This window comes from Oryzias latipes, chromosome 9 (genome assembly GCF_002234675.1).
Source record: "Oryzias latipes chromosome 9, ASM223467v1".
NCBI classification, from domain to species: Eukaryota; Metazoa; Chordata; class Actinopteri; order Beloniformes; family Adrianichthyidae; genus Oryzias; species Oryzias latipes.
This window is the reverse complement of record NC_019867.2, coordinates 16,738,314-16,760,581: the sequence shown is the minus strand read 5'-3', so window position 1 is coordinate 16,760,581 and position 22,268 is coordinate 16,738,314. Positions and strand designations below refer to the sequence as shown.

The window sequence follows — 22,268 nt, the reverse complement described above, 5'->3', positions numbered from 1 at the left end:
CCATGGATAACATAAAATCCTCTTCACCTTTATCCACCTTTGTCATGGTAGGGAGAACACGTCAATGTAAGGGTGGGGTCATCTAAGATAGCACAAGGGTTAACTGCTATTTTAATGCTTAAATGGTACTATGCCGCCCTCTGCTGGAGATGTGCTGCTCTAGCTGGACACCTAAGGAAGAAAATTAAGTTTCAGTCAATTACCATCTTCAATATTTAAATTGAGGACCTAAAACAGGAAAGAAAGCCACAAACATTGATTTACTTATCACTAAAATCAAAACACACAGAACTCTCTTCTTTTTTTTTTATTTCAGCTCCAGTGTTACATACTGTAGCAGCATTATCACAATAAATCATTTGATTTGTAAAATCTGTTCCTGTTCTATACATCTCAAATCAGCAAAAATCAGTCCAACTCCCACATCAATCACTTGTGCACAAATTTACATCACGAAATGTTGCATTCCAGCAGTCACTTCCCATCATAACTGGAGCATCAACCCTAATATTGTGACATTTAATAGGAAACAATCGGCTATCTATGAACACTGAAAAGGAATGATGCTGACATCACGCAGTGTCGCCTGCATGCACAATGCTGTAACTTCAAAAACTGTCAAACAGCATCTTTGTTCTATTGGACTCTGTCATCACTTTAAAAAAAGTGTCTTCAGCTGCTCTAACCAAAACAACAGAAGATGAGCTGATTTAAATTCAAATATAACAGCCTTCCATCTATGCCCGTTCAGTTGCTTTTTACATTGAAGTAGGCATAAATGCATCATGAGGTTTCCGTTAGAAGCCATGTTTTCATAGAGTCTAAACAAACGCTTCACATCAGTAAACAAAAAAACTAGGTTACATGGTTCCATGTGAGAGAAAATCTTCCGAGACATTCATGGAAATGGATGACCTCCACTTTAACTGCTTTTGCTTCAAACAAGTGTAGAAAGCTTCACAAACTAAAAAGGAGGACAGCTTGGAGAACTTCCCGTTCTAACAAACGTGAAAGTAGAACTGTGTTTGTGCGTGTGGCAGCGGCATTCGCAGCGAAAGCTAGCTTCAATCCAGATTCATTAAAAGTAGAATGCATAGAATGAAACAAGTCTTTGGTTTGTCAATATTGAACAAGTTCTGGGAACAAGAGGGTGGGGGTCCCCTCCATAATTGATAACAAATAAATTAGAATATATTCTGGATTACATCAGGATCTGGCAACATTTCCTGACTCTGGATCAAAAAATAGACAATAGGCTGGAGAGTGCAGAGAGCACACGGGAAATGTGCAACTACAACAGGATGTGAGAATAAAATCTGGCTCCACTGCAACAAAAGTGGGCACGGTAGTCTCTGTTCTGTTTTCCAAACCCTTCATTTCCAAAGTAACTGTCAGAAGAAACATTTTAACATACGTTTTTAATAAAATCCAGAGCCTTTAAGACCACTTCTGCACATGACAAAGCAGCACCTCCTTTAAGAGATTTCTGTACAACAGCCACCAGAAAAGTACTTTTGTCGATAACAAAAAAAAATGTTTAAAGGAGCTTCGAAAGTTTTTAAATCCGACTGGTATTGTGCGTGATTCAAGAGCATTTTACTGCTGCTCTATAATAAGACAAAAACAATAAACCTGGACCGCTGCGGTCAACACAGAATTCAAAGATGGCGGATGCTGCTGGAAACATTTTAGTGCAAAGACAACATTTGAAGAAAAGAACAGCATCAAGCTGTTCCTGTTTAGTTTTGACAAATACGGCCAGTTGTTCAGAAAAAGTGTTTCCGTTTCTGGCAGAGAACAATAAAGTCCAATCAAAAGTCACGCGTGAAGTTATCTCTTTTGATGAGAAAGGCAAAATAACAAACAGGAGTTTTTTGTGAGGCACTTGGAAAATGGAAATGTCCCCATCAGAAGAGCAATGAAAATGACGTGCAGTTTGGTTTCTGTGAGAACACAGAGAGAAAAAATATTAAAAACAAACACTGAGATTCTTTCAACCCCCCCCCCCCCTTCCAAAAAAACAAAAATCTGCAGCAAAATAAATAATAAGTTCAGATATGTCTAAATATAAACATCATATGTACTAACTTCATTCACATGTTCAAGAGCTTAAAGTTGTGGGTCTTGTCGTTGTGGGAGGAATAGAAAAAGACGCCATTCTTCCTTAAAACACACATTTGTGATTTCTCTGTATGTTGGTATTAAAACCAGACACATTTGGGTAACTAAGGAAAAGCAGCGTTCCCGTCTCACTGCCTTGTGGGAAAAAGGACTTATCTCCCACGGCTTCAGGCGGGAAGTCTCTCTCATTAGTCTTGGCACCCGCAGCTCCGACCCACTTTCCATTACACCGACCCTGATCCGGCCTCCTGCTCGAGCTGCTGCTTCGTCAGGAAATATTTGAAAAACTCGTACACTGACCAGGCAATGGCGGTTGAGGGCATCTGATATATAACCCGCGCTTGGACCCCCTTAAAGAAGGCTGCCAAACCCCCGAGACGGTACACTGTCCTGAAGGCATTGACCATCCCCGACAGGTGGCCGCTGATGTTCATGGAGTGCAGAGCCACGTTCTCCTGCGTGTTCAGCAGGGTTTTACAAACGTCCAGCGGAGTGGTCACGGCAGCCGAGATGGCGCCGGCGGCTGCTCCGGACAATATGTGGCTGCCGGGGTTGTAATGCCTGTGAGGGTTGAGCTGCTCCTGCATCAGTTCATAGGTGATGAAGTGAACAGCCTGAAAGGGAATGTTCATGGTCAGTTGCGTGCTGTAGCTGCGGTAGAAGGCTCCGGCGCCTTCGGTGCGCGTCACAGTTTGAACGCAGTCCCAGAGTCCTTTGTAAGGAGAGTTGTACATTTGCATCCTCTGCTTCACCACTGCAGAACAGAAGAACCACAAAGAGCATTAGCATTTGACACCATAATCATTCAAAACAAGCATGCATATGTTATGACCACTGACTGTATATGAGAACTGGAGCGAGTGAGTGTGGCGTCACCCATTGAAAATGATTTACTTCCAGCTCCAATAAAGTGCAGTCAGTTCAATCGCCATTTTTTTGCAATCAGGACGCTGCCATGTTGGAGCCAGATGGAGTCAGTAAGCAGTGATCGTTCCGAATTTATCTGAATCAACATTTCAATGGCAACCCCTCTCGCTGATCAGAAGTGAGCGTGTTGGAAGGCCACACCCCTTCCACTTGAAAGTGGGGTTGGGAGAATCTGTCAATCAAACGCTTCAAAGGTTGGATGTGAGACCACATACTTTTATTGAGGCATCTGATTGCCCCGTTTAGAACTTGAATAAGTTGCACTACAAAAAATTATCTAAAAAAAAAATGAGGATTATCAAGAAAATAATAAAGTTATTAGAATAGATAATCTCAGCCCAGTTGTCATATACAGTCAATGGTTACGATGTTATGATGTTTTTTAGGAGAAATATGAAGGATTGTATGCATGCACACATTAAAACGTTTCATTATTTTCTTGGGAGTTATTAAAAGGGCTTTTAAATTGAAAAGAATTAAGTGAACGAGGACAGTTATGATAGGGCTTCCATTGTGAAACATTCAAAAAAGTTAAAAATACAATTTTGCATTGCTAAATAAAAGTTCAATTTTTTAAAACAACATTAACTGCCTTATCTGGATTTTTGTCTGTCATTCATCTTCTTCCGTTTGTCCCTTTCGGGGTCACGGGGCTTCTGGAGCCTATCCCGGCCACTTATGGGCGAAGGCAGGGGACACCCTGGACAGGTCGCCAGTCTGTCGCAGGGTCACACATATCACACACCCATGCACACTCACATTCACACCTATGGACAATTTGGAGTGACCAATTAACCTATGATTTTTGTCTTATAATATAAATTAAAAGCAACAAAAAATTGTGCTTATTTTTTTTATCAGAGAAACTTTTGCAAGTAATTTTCTAAATTTATGTTATCAGTGTTGAACTGTTTTCTTGGCTGCATTGACCTGGAGGAAGGGTTAGGGGTTACGTTTAGGTTCATATGTGCGACATCAACAACATTTAACTTGGAAATGCTTAAAATACGAGCGGACAAGGCACGGATTACCTCTGGCAAATATTCTTTTACATCAGTTTTTGTGCTTGGTCATAGGTAAATATGTGCGAATAACATCAGCCTTTTATTAAACTAGACAAAGTGCTTTGGCATCAGGCAGCTAAGTTTACATTTATCCAGTGAAATTTATTTCCGTTAACAAAAGTAATTAAGTCATTAACAGGCCAATGCTTTAATATTTTGTTTGTTAAGGGCCTATATCATACTTTTCTTAAGCCTTTCAGACCTAACAATATCCACGTATAAGATGATATTTTAGCTTTTGGCACACTAAAGAACAATTTTAAAAATAAAATTGTGGTTATTTTCCTGAGCTTTTGTCCAACTCTGAAGTCAGACGACTCTCTCTCTGAGGCTCCGCCTTTCACTCCTTGCTGGTCCCGCCTATTTCATGACATCATCCTAGAGCCGGCTTCGGCAGCGGGTCTGCGTCTCCCACGAAGACAAACAATATGCAAACTTTTGCAAAGATGGCTGTGTCTGTTGTGCATATCAAATGAAAGCGTTTAGCCGATCACCGCTAGCATAATGAGGAAAGTGGGTGTGTGTTTTAGCCTGGGGGCGGTGCTGGCAGTGGAAACTCTTCTTGAAAGGCGCTGTTCTCCGCTTATGTACGTCATAATACGGGAACCTGCTTGTTTTTGTGGATAGGGAGAGGCCGGTACTCAGAGTTTTAGAGATTTTTAGAAATGTCTGAACAGATCAAAACACTGCTTTGGGGGTTCTTTTCTTAAGGAATGAATATTATAATACATTTAAAAGCTCAAAAAGTTGATTTTGCACGAAGCAGGGCCTTTAACACCACTGCACAGGAGTCGAGGTTTGTTGAATATTGTTGGATTATTGTCCCAGATAAACAAACAGATGCTTTTCTTACCTTCAGCTGGATTCATGATGGCATCATGGAGAACAGTGGCCACACTACCTGCTACACCTGTTAAAATATACAGGTTTTTTAATACTATGTTTCCCTTTTTGTTTCCTTTTTTTCAAACAACTACCTAAGTCATAGTACCGGTAATCACTTTATTTGAATCAACAACTTACTTTCCTCTCTAAAATATAAACACAGAGATTAACAAATACATGCTCCAAACAGGAATTGCCATTTTTATTTAAAACACCTGTAGTTCTCCAGGCTATGTGGTTATATGTTCAAAAGTGGCGAGTTGGAGGCTCGTACCGTTGGCTATGTGGCTGTTCCCTCCATTCTGAATGACGTCGCTGAGCGATCGCTTGGCCCGTTCGTAGCAGGCGAAGTAGAGAGCGTGGGCGGGTCCGGCTCCTAACATGGTGATGTTGAGGCCTCTCAGGGGTCTGAAGATCCCCTCTGTGCGGATGATCCTTTTCAGTGCTTCATACACGCCCTTATACTGTGCGTTTGGGTCAGGCTGCAGGCTCTGCATCCTAGTCTGAAAACACACAAAAACACATTTAACCCCACATTTGGTATGGGTTCCTAACATTTGCTCAAAGCTTCAGCTCGCAGTGAAGCTCCTGGTGTTAGAACAGGACCACGATTCATTGTCGCTACATTTACATTTAATAATTTAGCAGGTTTTTGTGCGTCACCCCACTTTTATAAGGATGTAACACAGCCCTCCCGCCATTTTGTTCTTTTACATCGTGACGTGCGATGTGCGTCACCAAGGCTTGGTTTGGGACGCCGTGGCAGCTCCTTGGTTTATTCGGTCATGCCAAGTTGTCCATCCAACACAAAGCCTGTTATTATTTGCAGAGAGATCTGGGACCAGCTCAGGAGATGGACCAACTCTATCTTCCACAGCAGGTTTGCCTTCGTTTCCTTCCTTTGGTTTGACAATAAAATATCCATGACATTTCCGCTGGACACAGATTTGGGAAGCCGGGGGCACTAAACTATTGGCAGGAGGTTTTCTGAAGCTGGCCTGAGCCTTAGTGTCCTAGAAATCCCAATGTTCTTCTTCAAGTGTGTTTGTATACATCGGATTGTGAAGCTGGGATAACCTGCACGAACTTTCACTGGAGAATCCAGAGGATATTTATCCAGAGGATATTTATCTAACATTTATGACCTCAATCCTTATGATCCTAACAAAACAGACAAAAGAGTGACGAAATGTTACACTTGTGAAACACACACTGTTGATTTGATGCACTTTTAAACCAAAAGTGTTTTAGGTTACCGTTAAATGTTAAAGTGTTTTATTGTAATCATGTAAAAATAGAAAATGTAGCTTAGATTTCTTGGGTTAATACAGTATTGGATGAAAATCTGTCTTGGAAACTTCATATATGTCATTATGTTAACTAAAGTGTTCAAAAATATGTTTGTGTTGAATAATGTTAAGTATTTGTCATCTAGTAAAACAAAGAGAATGATGAACTATTCACTTATTCTGCCTTATCAGAGTACAAATGCAGTATTCATTATCTAGTTTTCTGAAATTTGAAGCCTTAATAGAACAAACAATAGAGCGATGCCAGAAAGTTTACAAAAGGTTTTTACTTTCAGTTCTGATAATCAGAAAAGGAGATTTGATTGCAAGTGCCCACTCGACTTTAAACCAAATGTCTTTTTCTTTTGTTGGTGGTGAACTTTGGAATTCACAACAGAATTATTTGAAAAAATGTGCACATATTGTCAAAATTGTAATTTTGAACGCTCCGATTCAAAACCTGGATAATGAACAGTGCAGGGGACGTTTTCCAAATTACTTGTATTTCTTCAACATAATCAAGTGTAAATAAATGTGTACAAACAAACAAATAAACACGAATTAAGGGCAAATACGTTCATATTTTTGTTTTCTAAAGTTTAGCCCACTGTTGTTTTTTAACATCAAAATAGTCCAAAGGTAACATTATTAGAACATTCTACTATACTGTATGGTCACATGTCTTTCAGTGTTTCCACACATGGGACTGGAATGATGGTTTACACATTTTTGCTCCCATCACACGGGTGTGTTGTCCGCTGTGATGCACTTGGTCGTTTTTGTGTTATAGTAAAATAAACAAAACAGAATCTTTTACTATATTGATATAAATGATTTATTCCACTTTGAAAGTATTTTAAACTGGTATAGGTTGATTTGATTTGAATAACAACTTGCCTCATATATACATATAACCCTATGTATATTTATGTATATTCAAATATACAAACATATGTATTCCTTGATTACATTCAGAACATGTTTTTGTATTTTTGATTCTCCATGACAGGAAAAAAACTTATAAAGAAAGAAAAGGATCATTATAAAATAGTAATTGCATTAAAATTAGTTTAATAATCCATTTTTATGGGGTTATGATCAGAAATGGTAAAATCCCAGCTACTAATTTAATTAAATATGTGGTATCTGTTTTCTACCACAACATACAAGTATGCATGGTACTGACATTGAAGATTGTATCTTCATCATTTGAAATGTGTGAGTCTTCGCTCATTGACAGTTTCCTAATCAATCCAAGAGAGGAAGGGGTGCGTTCACACACCCTCCTCTGCAGAAGGCTGATTCCAACTGTGCACAACACTGATAAGAAACCCCTCCTCTCATTGAAACAGGCTACTCCCTAAATTTGTGTCTTGCTTTTTGCAAAACAATTAAGAATAACTTCGGAGATTCCACTTGGAGTGGACTGAAAGCTTGAAATCAATTTTCTTTGTTTTACAAGAACAAAAACTGTCGCTGCACGCTTTTGACTCCTCAATGCGTCCAAATCCAGCTGTTTATAACGGCAGATTCATTCTAGTCTTTGGTTACCGACAGGCAAAGGTGAGAAAGCAGTCGATAAAAAGATCAATAGGGTTGAGTCTAAACTAAATGTCATTTATCATGGTAGACTGAAGGGTAACGTTGAAAAAGTGGAAACTTCATGAGGAAATGGCAACACAAGTTTGGGTAATAAAGACCAGAGAACTTAAAAGGAAGTGTGTGGAGTGAAGGAAATCTGAACACAGCTGACAAACCTTTACTTAAAAGAATTGTTATGAAACATTAGGGAATTTTACAAGCTGATGGGGAGGAACTATGTTCATTTAAAAAAACTAAAAAGAAATCGAATGTAACAATAAATTCACAGATAGATTTTTCTTTTGATTTGCCCCCAAGGGGTTGAAAAAGGAGTTTCTTATTTGTATACAACCTGTAATAGAATACTACCATTCCATCACAGGAATACTACATGGATATTATCCAACATGCATTAAATCAAACAATAAAAAAATAAATATTTTTGTCCCCATGTTTTTTTTTTTTTTTTTTGGCTGGTCAGCAGGCCAGCAGGTTGTCTGCTGCATAGGAGATGCAGGATAGATCCTATATGTTGCATCCACCTAAATGACATAGTTCATATAGTTAAAGTGTGCTTTTCCAACTTTATTTTAAACCATGTAAAATTTAAGAAAATATCTTATGTGTAAAAAACAGAAAAAAAATCTTTTAATGACATTTGATGTCCTCTGAAAAGGGATTTTCAGTATGTCCCAGAATGGGTTTGTCTGTCATTTCAAAAGCTGCTCCCTTTGTTATTTTTAAGTGACTTAATATTATGGAAAATCCTGGAAAAAAATTACAGGAACCTCTCACTAAAAGACTGGCAGTATGTATCGTATAGTATTCTAGATATAGTCATATATTTGAGTAAAATGTCTTTTTAGACTTAGTTACTTTTATACTTTCTCATACAGACTGCTCTAAGGCCTCGTACACGTCACTATAAATTGTATTATATCTCGCTATGTGTGTGAATAAATCCAATTTGGCTGTATTCACTGTAACCACCCTCTGTGTTGGATGGATGTCAATTCCATAAATTGTTTACATCTACAGAAGTCTCTCATCACTTTGCCCCTGACTGAAGATGATGAACAGAATTTTGTGGATGGGGTATTTACATTCTGGAGGGATCTATGAAGGACTTCTATTCTGTAAATTAGCTGATCCAGCAGAGATGGAGACATTTTAGCAAAGTAAAATAACTTTATTTTCTAATCCTAATCTCTTGAGGCGCTTCACGGATGGAGGTCAAGACTGATTACTAGTTTGAATCCACTTCTGTGACTTTTAGACACGTTTAGCAACGCATTTTGTAGATTTCTTTTTTTTGGGGGGGGGGGGGGGCTTTGTGTTTTGGGGTTTACCTGACAGTAAAAAAATGATAATAAAAAAATTTTTAACTTGACTTTCCCTGTAAACACATCGTGATTTGTGCTTAGTGAAAATAGTAAATACACAGCAGGGGAAAATAAGGCGGAGGAAAAAAGATCGAGGGTAAAATACACAACTTATTGATGTATTGTGTGCTTTCTAGTTTAAATATTGCGCTGGACGTAACAGGCTTCTTGTGTTTGCAAAGTTTTAAACTTTCCTTCCTTAAACTTTTTCGGTTTGAGGAAGGAAACCGTAAATCCACTCATTTTAACTTTGCTAGCCCGTCCAACTTGTTAGTTCAGTCTGGAGCCAATGGGCTGAGATGAGCTAACACCAAAGCTAACTAAGTCCGAAGACTCGTAGCTAACATTAGCTAGCTACTGCGCCGTTTCTGAACGGAACGGCCCGCTTAAGACGTATTGCTGAATGAGCCGTTCCAGAAAAACTCCTATGAAGAGCCATTGTGATCCCTCTGGGTGCGTTACCTTTACAGAATCCACGGGGTACATCACCGTGTGCTCCAGTATGCCTGCTACCGCTCCTGCTGTCATGTGGGTCGCCACAGAGACGTCGGGAGGCAAACTCTCGTAGTCCCCATCCACATCAAAAGTATCGTCGTTTTTGCTTTTGGCCTGCGACATCTCCAGAGTTGCCACCCCACGATCCGAGCTCAACTCCATGCGTCGCGGGCTCTCATTGACGGGCTTCTTCACGGGGAAACATATTTGGAGGTTTCGGCAGCATGGATAACCACAACATCACCACTGCCTACCAGGAGTCAAGCGTTGCTGTGACGTCATCGATTGGAGGCGCGGCTCTGGAGACGGGAACCAATAGTGTTTCAGAATACAGAAATAGTGGGCGGGCTTTTGATTTGAGAAGCCAATGAAAAGTTGCCGTGATGGATCAGTCCTTTGCTTCAAAGCCCCGCTGCTAAAAGTTTATTCATCCATGGGGTTTGAATGGGCTCGACAGAAACGTGATCTCCCAGAGCTACTGTGAGGATAGATAAGCAGGTGTGGCTTTCCTATCAGGCACTATCTTTTCATTAGTATCATAAGAAAACTACTGTTTTCATTCATAGTAACTTCAGATGTGTGAGCTATACACACAAAAGTGGGGGAAAACAAACAAAACTGAAGAAATGTACTAATCATTGATCACAGCATGATCTAAAATTGTTATAAAAGACTTATTCTGGGATAAAGTTTAAATGATTATGCGAATTCATCCATAATTATCTAAATTACATTAATAATAATGATAATAATAATGATGGGCCACATATGTCATATAAAAAGTATTTATAGGGAAATATTTAAAGTGATATTGAAACGTGTTTAGCAAATTCATTGTAACCCATTCAGATTTTTCTAGTTGACCTAAAACAATTACCTGCAAGCCAGTTCAATTGAAATGATCTGTAAGAGGATCTATGCTTATGACACCATACTTCTAAGTCACAAGAACAGTCATATGAAACAGCCTGGAGTAAGGGGCAGGGTCTTCTATCAAACAAATGGGTCTTTCATTCCCACTGCTGTTAGACTGCACAACCTATCTGTTCTATTTCCAAATGACATATTACTCTGCAGATTAATGAATCTGCCTTTTATACATTTTCATTAATAAGCTTTTTAAACTTTTTAGGAGCTGTTTCACTCTTTGGAGGGTCACAACATTTGTATCCTGTACTATCTGAACATGGTTTAATTTTTGTTAAATGAAAATGTTTCGTCAAGATTTTGATTTTTTTTTTAATCCCACTGCCTGATTTCATAAAACAGCACAAAAGGCAAATATGTGTCATTGTAGAAACAAGTTTGGCTTGATAAAGTATTGAAACGCGAGCTCTCCATACAAAGCACTCAGCTTAATCAGTGTGGGTGTTGGCAAAGCGCCGTGACTCATCAATGACTCAGCAGTTTTGAAGTTGGACAAACCTTAAAACCTTCTTTTTTTGTTCTTGATATTTTGCCCGATTGTGGATCTTCAAATTTATTTAAGAAACTAGGAACCATGACCGTGGTTTGTACATCATAGAATACATTGTAATACTGTAATACTAGTTTTAAATGTATGCTCTGAGGACAATTTGTTTCCTCAAACAAGTTCCTTAAAGTCCAAAGACAAATTTGTAGCCACTTCCTTCTTCCTCCTCACAAACAATACCATGGTGAAAACGTGAAAGCAGAAATATCCACGAAAATTCAAGAAACCTGTTTGGATTTTTTCTCTAGTTAGTCTAAAGTTGACAATTGTCATAAGGACGAAAACTAAACAAAGAAAGAGCTTGTTTTGACTTTTTTTGAGTAACTGTTGAAGTTTTTTCTTGATGTATTTTTTTTTCCATTCAGGTCAAGACTTTGGCCTAGAGCTCATTAACTAAAGACTGTAGAGAAGAAAGTTAATGTTTTCGAACTGTTAGGTCAAAGTCCAGTTGTCAAAGGTCAAAAGGGAAGGTTTGTGCATTTTTGACATAAACTATAGACTTGAAACACTGCAGACTGGCGACTGGTCCAGGCTGTACCCCTCCTTTGCCCAACAGTAGAGGGGACGGGCTCCGGCATCTGTGCGGCCCCAGCAGGTTAAGAAAATGTATGCAAAATTTGTGCAAACTGGGTAGACCTGTTGGTCATGTGACTCAGTTAATACAAATAAAAAAGGGTTTCCATTGCAGTTTTGGGAAATATGTACAAAAACCAACTCCTCCAAGCACAAAAACTATTTTTTGACAAATGCAAGTTTTTCCCCCCGAAATTGACATGTTTCCATTCATATTCTCCAATCCAATTTGCCTGATTGTATAGTCAATGTAAAGGCATTGTTGAAGAGGTAGAGGGGTTTGAAGAGGTGGGAACTCATAATAAGCTCACTCCTTTTTGGCGAAAGTAGTTGCCATAGATACAATGATTCTGAGCTACTCGGACCAGTCACAGTCAACTGGTTTCAACATGGCGACACCCTTGTCAGGAAGCAATGGTGAGGGATTTGGCCTCATTTCGTGAGAGCCGGAGGTAAGGCATTTTCTCCGGGTGATGACACACCTCGATTTGTCCATTGTTTTAGTCTATGACATAAATTGAGACAAAAGTTAAATCTACTGTAAAGAAAAAGGCACAAACTATGATAGTACCACTGCCATGTTTTACAAATACTTTTGAAACAAAAACAGGATTTGATCTTCTAAAATGCAGTTGAAGAAATAACCTTAACTAATAATAACTAGGGGGAGACCTCGCCTTTCAAGCAGTTGCTCCCCAACTTTGGAACTACAGCTCCCTGTCTCTGCGCCAGATTGACTCAAGTTAAGACATTTTTATTTAGGAGAGCTTTTAGCTGACTTTTACTTGTGTTCACTTTTGCCGGTTTGTTTGTTTATATGTCTGTGTGCGTTTTATTGGGTATCCCTAATGATTTTATATTGTTTTAACATTGTGAAGCACTTTGTGAGTCGCTCTCTATGAAAAGTGCTATAAAAATAAAGATTACTTACTTACTTACTTTTGCAGGGCATGTTTGCTAATTCTACATTCAGCTTTTAATTGCTCACTGTTGAACACACATGAGTTCAGATTTATTGTTTTATAGGAGTTCTGTGTAAGTGCATTTCAGTATAAAAAACTAATTTTAAGTAATCAAAATGTCTCTTATTTCTATTACACACTTCCACAAAAGTGCTGAAACATCAATATATCATCTTGTTAACATAAACAGGGAAACTACTATCCCACAGACTCTTCATGTTTTCAATTTCACTATACCTTTATGAAGCATTTATATTTTTCTTACCACAAATTATCTTTTTTCCTCAGATATCGATACATTTATATTAAAGAAATTGTACTTTCCACTGTTTTCAATTCTCACACTTGCTGACTGTTTCGTCTTATAATGCACAGGAGTCAAATTTCAACACTGATTCAGTAGGTGCTCACATATCTGTATAGTGAATTTGCAGCAACAAAACCTACCAGTAGATAGTCAAGTTGGTCTTGGTATTTCTCCATGGTAATATACTCTGTACTTTACACTCAGGCTTTCATGTTACTTTTCAATTCGGCATAAACCTGCAGATTGACTCAGGTGAAATGGAAACTACTGTGGTTCAGGACATTTTCCACACTTAAATGAAAATAACCCACAAATTTTTAACTATTGTAATATTTATTTCACATTTATGATTGAAGCATAATTTATTATTTTATAAAGTCATGTGCTTTCAGTTACACTCCTCACAGCAGTGATATGACAACATTTCAAAACTTAACCCAACTTCAATAAAATGTGACAGTATCCAAGTTAATTGGACAGATGCATTATTCTCAGCAGAACCATAGAAGATATGCTCTTGGCTGAAAGGCAAAACAAGTATACCAGAATGTTTAGACAGTGACAAGATGTGTATTGCACTAATGTAACTTTACAGGCTCTCATCTTGCACCCCAAATGGGCAAAACAGACAAACGTGCACACAGAACATGAAACATTCTATCCGGCTTGAATGCATTAGCAAAGTGCCTCAGACACAAATAAGTCCTCCTGCATTCAAGGTTTCTGCAAAAACAGCAAGCACTTCTTAAGCTGTGTGTATGTGTCTGTAAGATCATGTATGTGAAAAGGCAGAAAGAAAGGCAAAAATCTCCAACAAAACATCAACATAAAATGTGTATGCAAGGTTTATTTGAACAACTATGTGAAATTTCAATGTGCAGTTTTGGATTTTTAGTGAAAAGTACCATATGGTCTAGAAATAAGTTTGTAAGAGAGCTGCCTTTTCACAGATTATGTTGTACTGTAAAAGAAAAACTGATAATAAAAAAAGGTTTCCACAGTTTAGTCAATATTGATACCATTGTCAACACATTGTGGAGTGCAGAAACCTCAAAGAAGAGGGCTGAGCCTTGGCTCTAGAAAGCCAAGAACAAAGTCCTGACTACAGCATTCAGAGGATGATGGGAAGCATTGGTGGGCCGAGACCTTCTTCGAGCCACGGCACAGAGGAGGGAGTGTAGTGCTTCACTGCCAGCCGATGGATGCGGCGCAGTCTCATTAAGTACAGTATGATAGAAAGCAATACGATGAAGAAACAAGCAAGGAATAGGTAATGATTGTTGACAAAGGAGAAGCTGTGACGCCAGTGGGAATGTGTTCCTTTAAGACTCTCTTGCTGGATGTCTCTGAAATAGGGAAAGACAAAAACAGCACACCATCATTATTTGACATTTGGGGAAAAACTATTACAATGTAATTAAAAACAGTCTAAGATGGTTCGTTTTTGCCATATTAGACACAGAAATTAATGAATAAAAAAGCGGCACATGCCATGTTATACATGCATTGTAAAGAGTACAATTTGGTGGATTTGTGAGTGCAACTAAAAGATTTTCATCTTTTTCTGACATATACCGTAAATTCCGGACTACAAAGCGCACCCGATTACAAGCCGCACCCACCCATTTTCACGTGTAAAATTAGTTTTATACATACACAAGCCGCGGCAGAGTACAAGCCGCGATATTGTCGTCCTGACAGATCACGGCCAGCATCCCAGAGTGAGTGCAATTCATTAGCACATTGCGGGTGGTGCCAGCTTTGCCTCTGGCTCATATATTTGAGTGTATCGACATCTGTCAAACAGCATGGACCTCTATTCTGTTCACAAGTTCCTCAGTTATGGTGTTTTTATTTCATTTTTTTTTTACTTATTGACAATCTAGGTATCATACATAAAATTACAAACAGTAACCATATAATCAACATTACATCCCTCAGTTATAATGAGGAAATTTACATCCGCGATTCCACATTTCCCATGAGTCTTAGGGGCTAAAGGCGGGGCCAATGCCCGGCTTGCCATACTGTTGTACGTGTTTAAGAATGAGTATCAGCAGTGCATGGAGGGGTGAACGGGAAAAGCTCTCCTTCCGCTTGTGTCGCGGCAGCGTTATGGGAGTAACAGGGCTGGTTAAAAAACACACCGGTAAAATACAGCAGCGGCGACTGAAAAGCGCGCGCCTCAGCGTGATACGCGCACCTCAGTGCGGCGCGTGCGTCAGAATTCAGAAGCCTCTGCGCTCCGCTCCCGCCCCGCGCGCTCCTTGTCTCCCCTTCCTATCTACTCCGACACCTCTGGCCAGGGCGGCTTCAGGGAGGAGCACTTCGTCCCCGTTGCGCCGGTGGATGGAGCAAATCGTTTCTGTGCAAAGCAATCGGACTTATTACTGTACGTTTTGTGTATGAGGGGCGGGTGCGTTGTTACGTGTGGGAGCCTTCAGACTGCCATCGGCCCCGCAGCTCAATCAGCAGGAGAAGATGTCTCCAGCTCACACGGAGGCTGTGAGTTTTTCAAAGCAAAATTCCGCTTTTACGGTTTCCTTAGAAACCGTAAATGGAGTGTAAATTCACTCCATGCGCTGTTCTCTCCGTCACGCAGCAAACCGGCTTTTCCAAACCCGTTGGTGATGGTGGACTTTTTTACGCTGCTTTTAACGATTGCTTTTAACTTGAAAGCTTCATCATATTGTAGCGGCGATCACGTGCACGTTGGGTCTAATGGCCCCAAAGGATTCTGGGATGCGGCTGGGCATGCGTGTTTCATTTTGTTGAACCATGACTGAAGTGTCTAAGACCTGAAGTCAAGTCCATGCTGTTTGGCTACTTAGAGGTGTGTTGAATATAAATGTCTTGTGCTTGGTGTTAGATAAAGAATACAAACTATTCACTGAGTACGAAAGTACGTACATGGCGGCCGCTAATTAAATCCATAAATTAGCCGCGTTACTGAATAAGCCGCAGGGCTGTAAGCGCAGGAAAAAAGTAGCGGCTTGTAGTTCGGAAATTACGGTACTACATTTATTCAACTATTAATGAAACTTTAAGAAAAAAACTTGAAAGATCAATTAAATAAATAACTGATTTATTGCATTTGTTTAAACATTTTATTTCTTCCCATGTTTTTTTTTGAGTCCATCACAAAATAATCTATGAAGCAGATAGCAGACAAAGAGCTTCTGTTTCTCTTAATCTGACTATTATTTCTATTATCTGGAAAGCCCCAGTTTCAATCATTCCCCTTGTCGCTCATGTAAAGAGGTACAGAATAGACATTAGTACAAATAGTTTTGTAGATTAACCAATCATTTATCCCCAAATGCTAAAAACCAAGTTTAATAGACTTTTTAGGAGTTGAAACTACTTCTAAGTAGAGGAATATTCTTACCTTAGGGGTAAAAATCGTGTTCTGTAAAGTATAGCCCCAAGAGTCCACTGGACCTCTTTCTCATAAACCAGCAAGGCTGTTTTCAGGTTCTTGTAATTTGTTGGGAAAGAGAAACCAGAGTGGAAAACCTCATACATCCATGCAGACTTGAAGCACTGGTACCTGCAGACACGAGAAAGAAAAAAACACTTAGTGACTCAGTGATGAGGAGGGCTTCAGAGATGGTTGATGAAGACTTACTTTAGCCTGTGATAGTCTGCATGTGACGCGTACAAACCAGAATCAAAGCGCTCCTGCAGTGTCTTCCACTTGGTGGCACAATAACCCTGTGAATGTTTTGGCACAGCATTAGGAGCTTCCAAAGCGCGAACTGTTGTTGTCTGGCTTTAGCAGGTGTCTCATTTAGACTCCCTGAGAAAGTCAGAGGGTGGTAAACGTTTACCTTGGCAGCCGCGGCATATTTGGAAGCATTGTAATCCCCACCCATACGCAGAACGTCTTCTGTGCAGTAATAGAACTCAGAGAAGCCATAGAACTGGCTGTTGCTGTAGTCTATCGCCGGCTGGTACACGCCGTTGAGGGAGCTATGAGTGTCGTTGGTGCGGTTCAGGAAGGGCTGGAGAATCTGTCTGCACTGGTCAAAGTCTCCCGTGCCTCGCAGATACAGCTTCTCCGTAGATGTCCCAATCTGATCTTCCAGGTCAGTGGGAAGACAAGGATCAGGCAGCGGAGACTCTGCTGTCTCACCAAAATGCTCACCTAAAAGCCTGTACAGACCAAAACCAGAGACTTATAGAAACCCACAAGTATCTACAGGGTTCAAATTGAGCAGACGCACAAGGTGGAGGACCTCACTTGTTTCGAGTGATGGTTTTTCTCATGAGGTTTTCTTCGTATCTTTGGCGTGCTGCGTTTCCTCCGAAGCCCAGGAAGGTGGACACGTAAACACGGTAAACGTGCTCAGTGCGGTGTGCGTCGCATCCCAGGTTGAACTCTGCCAGTAAGTTCTTGGCAACTTCTTCCTGTGATCCAAACACACACATGTACAGCGCCTTGCAAAAGTGTTCACCCCTTTGGACGTTTGTCCCTTTTGTTGCTTTCATGAATCACTCGTGGTCATTAAAATGTGTCTGTCCTCACAAAAAAGCCTTCAATGTCAATGCCTAAACAGAATTCTACAAAGTAATGTCAATGAAACAAAAATGTGAAATGGAATATAATTATTTGCATAATTACTCACCCCCTTTTAAATTGAATGGTCTAATTCAATAGACGTCCATCCAATTAGGGCTAATAGTCTCACAATAAGTGAAATGAAGATCACCAGAGTGGTGTGGGTGTGTCCCAAGTGACTGAGTTCTAAAACACCAGTCTATGAAGGGTCCAGATACTAGTGGAGCAGTATTCCTGGCTACCATTTCACCATGAAGTCAGAGGAACACTCCAACCAAGAAGTTTGTAACCACTTTGAAGGAGTTACAAGCTTCAGCTGCGGAGACGGGAGAATATGTGCGTGTAGCAACGGCTGCCCGGGTTCTTCGCCGACCAGAGCTTTATGGGAGAATGGCAGTGAGAAAGTCACTGTTGAAGATCTGTTGAGTTCACCAAAAGGCATGTGGAAGACTCCATGATCACATGGAAGAAGATTCTTTGGTGTGATGAGACCAAAATTGAGCTTTTTGGCCATAGACACAAGACGAAACCAAACACTGCAATCATCCCCACTGAGAAGCATGGTGGTGGCAGCATCACGCTGTGGGGACTTTTCTCAGCAGCAGGCCTTGGAATGCTTGTAAAGGAAGATGGCAGAATGAATGCGGCAAAATACACTGGAATCTTGGAGGACAATCTTTTTTTTTTCAGCCTGCAAGAGAACTACGGCTTGGGAGATTTCTTTCCCAGCCAGTGCAGGAGGCAGACAGTGATCCAAAGCCTACTTCAAAAGTTACACAGGAATGCTTTGAAAAGAACCAGGTAAATGTTCTGGAGGGGCAGAGTCAAAATCCCATTTAGGGGTGGAGTTGAAAATGGCTGCTGTTCATGCCCAGAATCCACACTACAACACAGAACTTGAGCAGTTTTGGATAGAAGAATGGAGCAGATGTACAAGACTGACTGAGACGTATCCACACAGACTCAGTGCTGTGACTGCAGCCAAAGCTGCCTCTGCTTAATACTGACTTGAAGGCGGGTTAAAAGTTATGCAAAAATTTAATTTTTCATTTCACATTTTTGTTTAATTGAAATTACTTTGTAGAATTCTGTTTTCCCACTGACATTGAAGATTTTTTTTTCTAGTAGATATTTGTTTAAGGAAGACAAGCTGTATTGACCATTAGTTATTTATGAAAGCAACAACAGGGACAAACATCCAAAGGGGTGAACACTTTTGCAAAGCATTGTCTCTGGGAAATCCTCACGCCACTACAACATTCAATCACTTTGGTCTAAACACAAAAGCAAACACTATTTGTTATGTTAATTTATGGATATCTTAAGATAAGGGGAAAACACAAACACACCCCCTGACTGCAACTGAATAAATCACTAATAAAAGCAAGACATTCATTATTTTTGGTGGTCTGGCAATTGTTTCGGAGTCCTGCCATGAAGTCCTGCGGCAGGCAGGCCAACAGTCTGCCCCCACAGGGATGAATGGATAAGTCCATCATCTCCACAGGACAAAATGGTTCGAACACGTTTAACGACGGAAAGGCAAACGTTTGGAAGGAGGACGGAGAACAGAGCGTAAGTGACAAAACTTAAAGACAGGCACGGAAACAGAATTGTTTTGTATAATGACCTGCTGTGGGGAGACAAATCTTACAGTTTTGGGCACTTCATAGGCAATCTGTGTGGAGACACCTCCCATGTCCAGAACCCCAGCTGTCCTTTGTCTCCTCAGTGTGTCCTGCTGATCGATACTTGGGACATGAACCTCCACTTCAGCTTCCCCATCTTCGCAAAAAAAATGAAATAAAAAAAAATAAATAGTGTGTGATACAAATGACAGCCTTCTCTTTTGAAGCACCAGATTTTTTGGACCATAAGGAGCAAAATGAATAAACTGAGAATGAAAAGTCATATTTTCATACATAAGATGCACTGGATAACAGAGTGCATTAAGGAAAACATGTCAGAAAACGTGAAATTGAAACACTACCCAGAATGCTTAGAGGGGCCAGTTATATTGTTGTTGTGTGACTTTGGTAAAGCGGACGTAGGAGAGGACAGCATGAGAACGGTAAGGAGGGAAGTGAGGACGTGAAAGAATAAAAAGAAGCCCTTTACAGAAAAAAAAAAATCACCGATAACTGAAACTGCACCCTGTAATCCAGTCCGCCCTTATGGTCGTGAAAATACGGTATCCAGTTTTAACCAAACTCAAAAAGTCTGTGATGTTTTTTAAGACTGCTACAAAAACATGATGCAAACACCAAAACACCATTTTCATTTAATCCAAAATATTCCTATAGATTCCTTTTAGAATAGTTATACGTGGATGAACTCTTACCACTGTCACCATGATTGAACCTTCCGAGCACAAAGTTTATTCCAATCCATGCATAGACTCCTAAAACAGATACACAAATACAAAGAATTATACCAGACTTCGAAATGTTGCTATAAAAATATGTAAGAGATTAATTTTTATACAAGTAATGAACATAATTATATTAAAAAAACGCTTCCATGAGCATAAAATGTTGAATTTAGGCGTTTGCACTGTATAAATCAAGCATTAGCAAATCCTAGTGTGCGTCACTCTTCATTTTGTGTTTATTTACCTTCTTGTTTTCCAGAAATCACTTCCACGTGGGAATCAGAGAACAGGAAATTGAAGTGGACTGGGATATCTGTGCGTAGATCCTCAAGAATGGCTTCTTGTTGGCTTCACCAGTAAAACACAGAAGGACGATAAGCAACGGACTGGCTTTTCTCATTGACAGATGAAATCAGGAAATTGAGAATCTTTACCTTTCTGGTAATACTCTCATTCCAGCTGTGCACAAGATATACAAGGGGGTTTCCTGGTGTTTGTTTTTTGGAATATGCTGAGCTGCGAAACTTAAAAGTGGGTACATGTAATCACTGGCTTTCTCTGGAGTTTTAGCCAACTCTGAAATGCCTGAAAAGTAGGAAAAAAATGTGTCACACATTCAAATCAGACAGTAACTTTGAGATATTAAAAAAAAAAAATCAGCTGAATGACCATCTTACCAGGCTTGATCTTCATGACCACTGGCTTACGATGTTGATCCCGCATTTGCCGGATGTCCAGCAGTTCGTGAGGGTTGCCGTTGTGCCGAGGCCAGCAGTACACGAATATCCTGGAGCCGCTGCTGCCGCAGTCCACCACCAGACCGTAGTTTAGGTTTGGGTTGCTTGTATCTGTCGCATCCACATCGGTGACCCTGGCGAGGTGCCTTAAGAACAGCAGCCAGAAACTGAGCTTAAAAAACACAGGAAACATCTATCTTTTAAATATGATTATGACTAGGAGCACCTATGGAAGTTGTTTTCTCGTGTGATCCAGCTGACATGACCTTTTCCAACAACGAGCAGCAGGTAAAGCAGTCCTATGAGGCAGATGAGCAGGCTGAAGAAGAGCAGCTGTCTGAGGGAAGGGATCAGAATCCGAGGGAGAAGCTGGGGCGACACACTAAAATGCCAAGAGGCCGGGAAGAGGCATGAGAAGCTGATCCTGTGAACAGACAGGAACATGGCTGGAATCCATGGCGCGTATGCAAATTAAACTACGCAAACTGACTGCACGATCCAGCTTACCTTCCCATGATGCAGTTGACGTCAGTCGGCTGAAGGAAAAAAAAATCCGTCCATCCTCTGTGGGTCAGTTTTTATGAAGGCCTTTTGATGGAAAACACGCGTAAGATATTTTATTATTTCCGCATCGGGACCTCACCTTCTGAGGGAGCCAAGCGTTACAATATATTTAGCATAGCAAAATTAAACGCTGTACGTTTATCCTAATAATTACAGTCTGGCTAAACTACAGGAGGTAACTCTAATACGTAACTGATGTTTTCACACAATGTCACAAAGTTAAGTATTTCAAAAAAAAAAAAAAAAATACAACACAGCTGCAGCTAAGGCTTTCACGACATTAATATAATATGCCAAAAAAAGCTGAATCTATACGTACAAGCAACAGCAACCCCCCACTTTTCCTGGAAAAAAGACATATTTGAGCAGAAGATGCTCACTGTTGGCTAACTGGTGTCTAGCAAGGAAAAAACACGGCTCCGGCGAGTGACGTGTTACCCAGCTGGCTGGTGTTTGATTTTAAGACCCGCGTACACCGGATCAACAATCAACAGAGATGGCATCGCACCGCTCGTTCCTTACGGTCATGTTTCTCGTGTTCTGATGACTAAAATATGTTGATTTTATGATTTTCCTGTCCTAAAGTGTGCAAAAATAAAAACAAATTTACAATTAATTTATTCAAATAGCTCCACCGTTTAATGCAGTCGGTGTAGAAACAAAAATCGGACGATCCTGGTGAATAACACCGATCACCTGAAAAAGGTGACCCGCCTTCTTCTTTTGTGTGGTATAGCTAGAAGTGCGGTTAACTACTGCTGCCTATCGGCTGGAGCTCTGCACTGAAACTTAATTCCAGTATTATAAATAAACTAAAACATAAAACCCATATTATTTATTATTATAATTACTTGTAAAACTATATGACATCTAGTTTCTATCACAGTTAGGGTTGTCAAAAGCCCACCATTGCTGAATTTGGTCATAGCAACTGTTTCACTGATTGACACAGGTGGTTTGGCAGTGAGCTTCTAC

General features: G+C 40.1%; 2 protein-coding genes across 4 annotated transcripts; both read right to left on the bottom strand.

Annotated features, from left to right (window-relative positions):
* Positions 1-292: 292 nt before the first annotated feature.
* On the bottom strand, positions 293-10,016 carry LOC101172340 (mitoferrin-1). Of its 2 annotated transcripts, XR_002290856.2 has the most exons (5): positions 9,712-10,016; positions 5,272-5,500; positions 4,966-5,022; positions 2,089-2,875; positions 293-1,943 (listed from the first exon to the last, which is right to left on the bottom strand). XR_002290856.2 is itself a non-coding variant. In XM_004072663.4 (4 exons), exons 1-4 carry the CDS (start codon positions 9,904-9,906, stop codon positions 2,346-2,348), a joined length of 1,011 nt encoding a protein of 336 aa, XP_004072711.1. In that variant the 5' UTR covers positions 9,907-10,016; the 3' UTR covers positions 293-2,345. The 2 variants fall into 2 exon arrangements, 1 of the variants encoding a protein (XP_004072711.1); XM_004072663.4 differs by having other exon boundaries at positions 293-2,875.
* A 3,358-nt stretch (positions 10,017-13,374) lies between these two features.
* entpd4 (ectonucleoside triphosphate diphosphohydrolase 4) lies at positions 13,375-21,745 on the bottom strand. Of its 2 annotated transcripts, none has more exons than XM_011479311.3 (13): positions 21,613-21,745; positions 21,237-21,317; positions 20,956-21,153; positions 20,670-20,875; positions 20,427-20,577; positions 20,237-20,340; positions 19,963-20,022; positions 19,252-19,406; positions 17,304-17,470; positions 16,891-17,215; positions 16,689-16,774; positions 16,449-16,610; positions 13,375-14,406 (listed from the first exon to the last, which is right to left on the bottom strand). In XM_011479311.3, exons 2-13 carry the CDS (start codon positions 21,242-21,244, stop codon positions 14,172-14,174), a joined length of 1,857 nt encoding a protein of 618 aa, XP_011477613.1. In that variant the 5' UTR covers positions 21,245-21,317; positions 21,613-21,745; the 3' UTR covers positions 13,375-14,171. The 2 variants fall into 2 exon arrangements, with proteins under 2 accessions (XP_011477613.1, XP_011477614.1); XM_011479312.3 differs by having other exon boundaries at positions 19,276-19,406.
* Between the last annotated feature and the right edge of the window lie 523 nt (positions 21,746-22,268).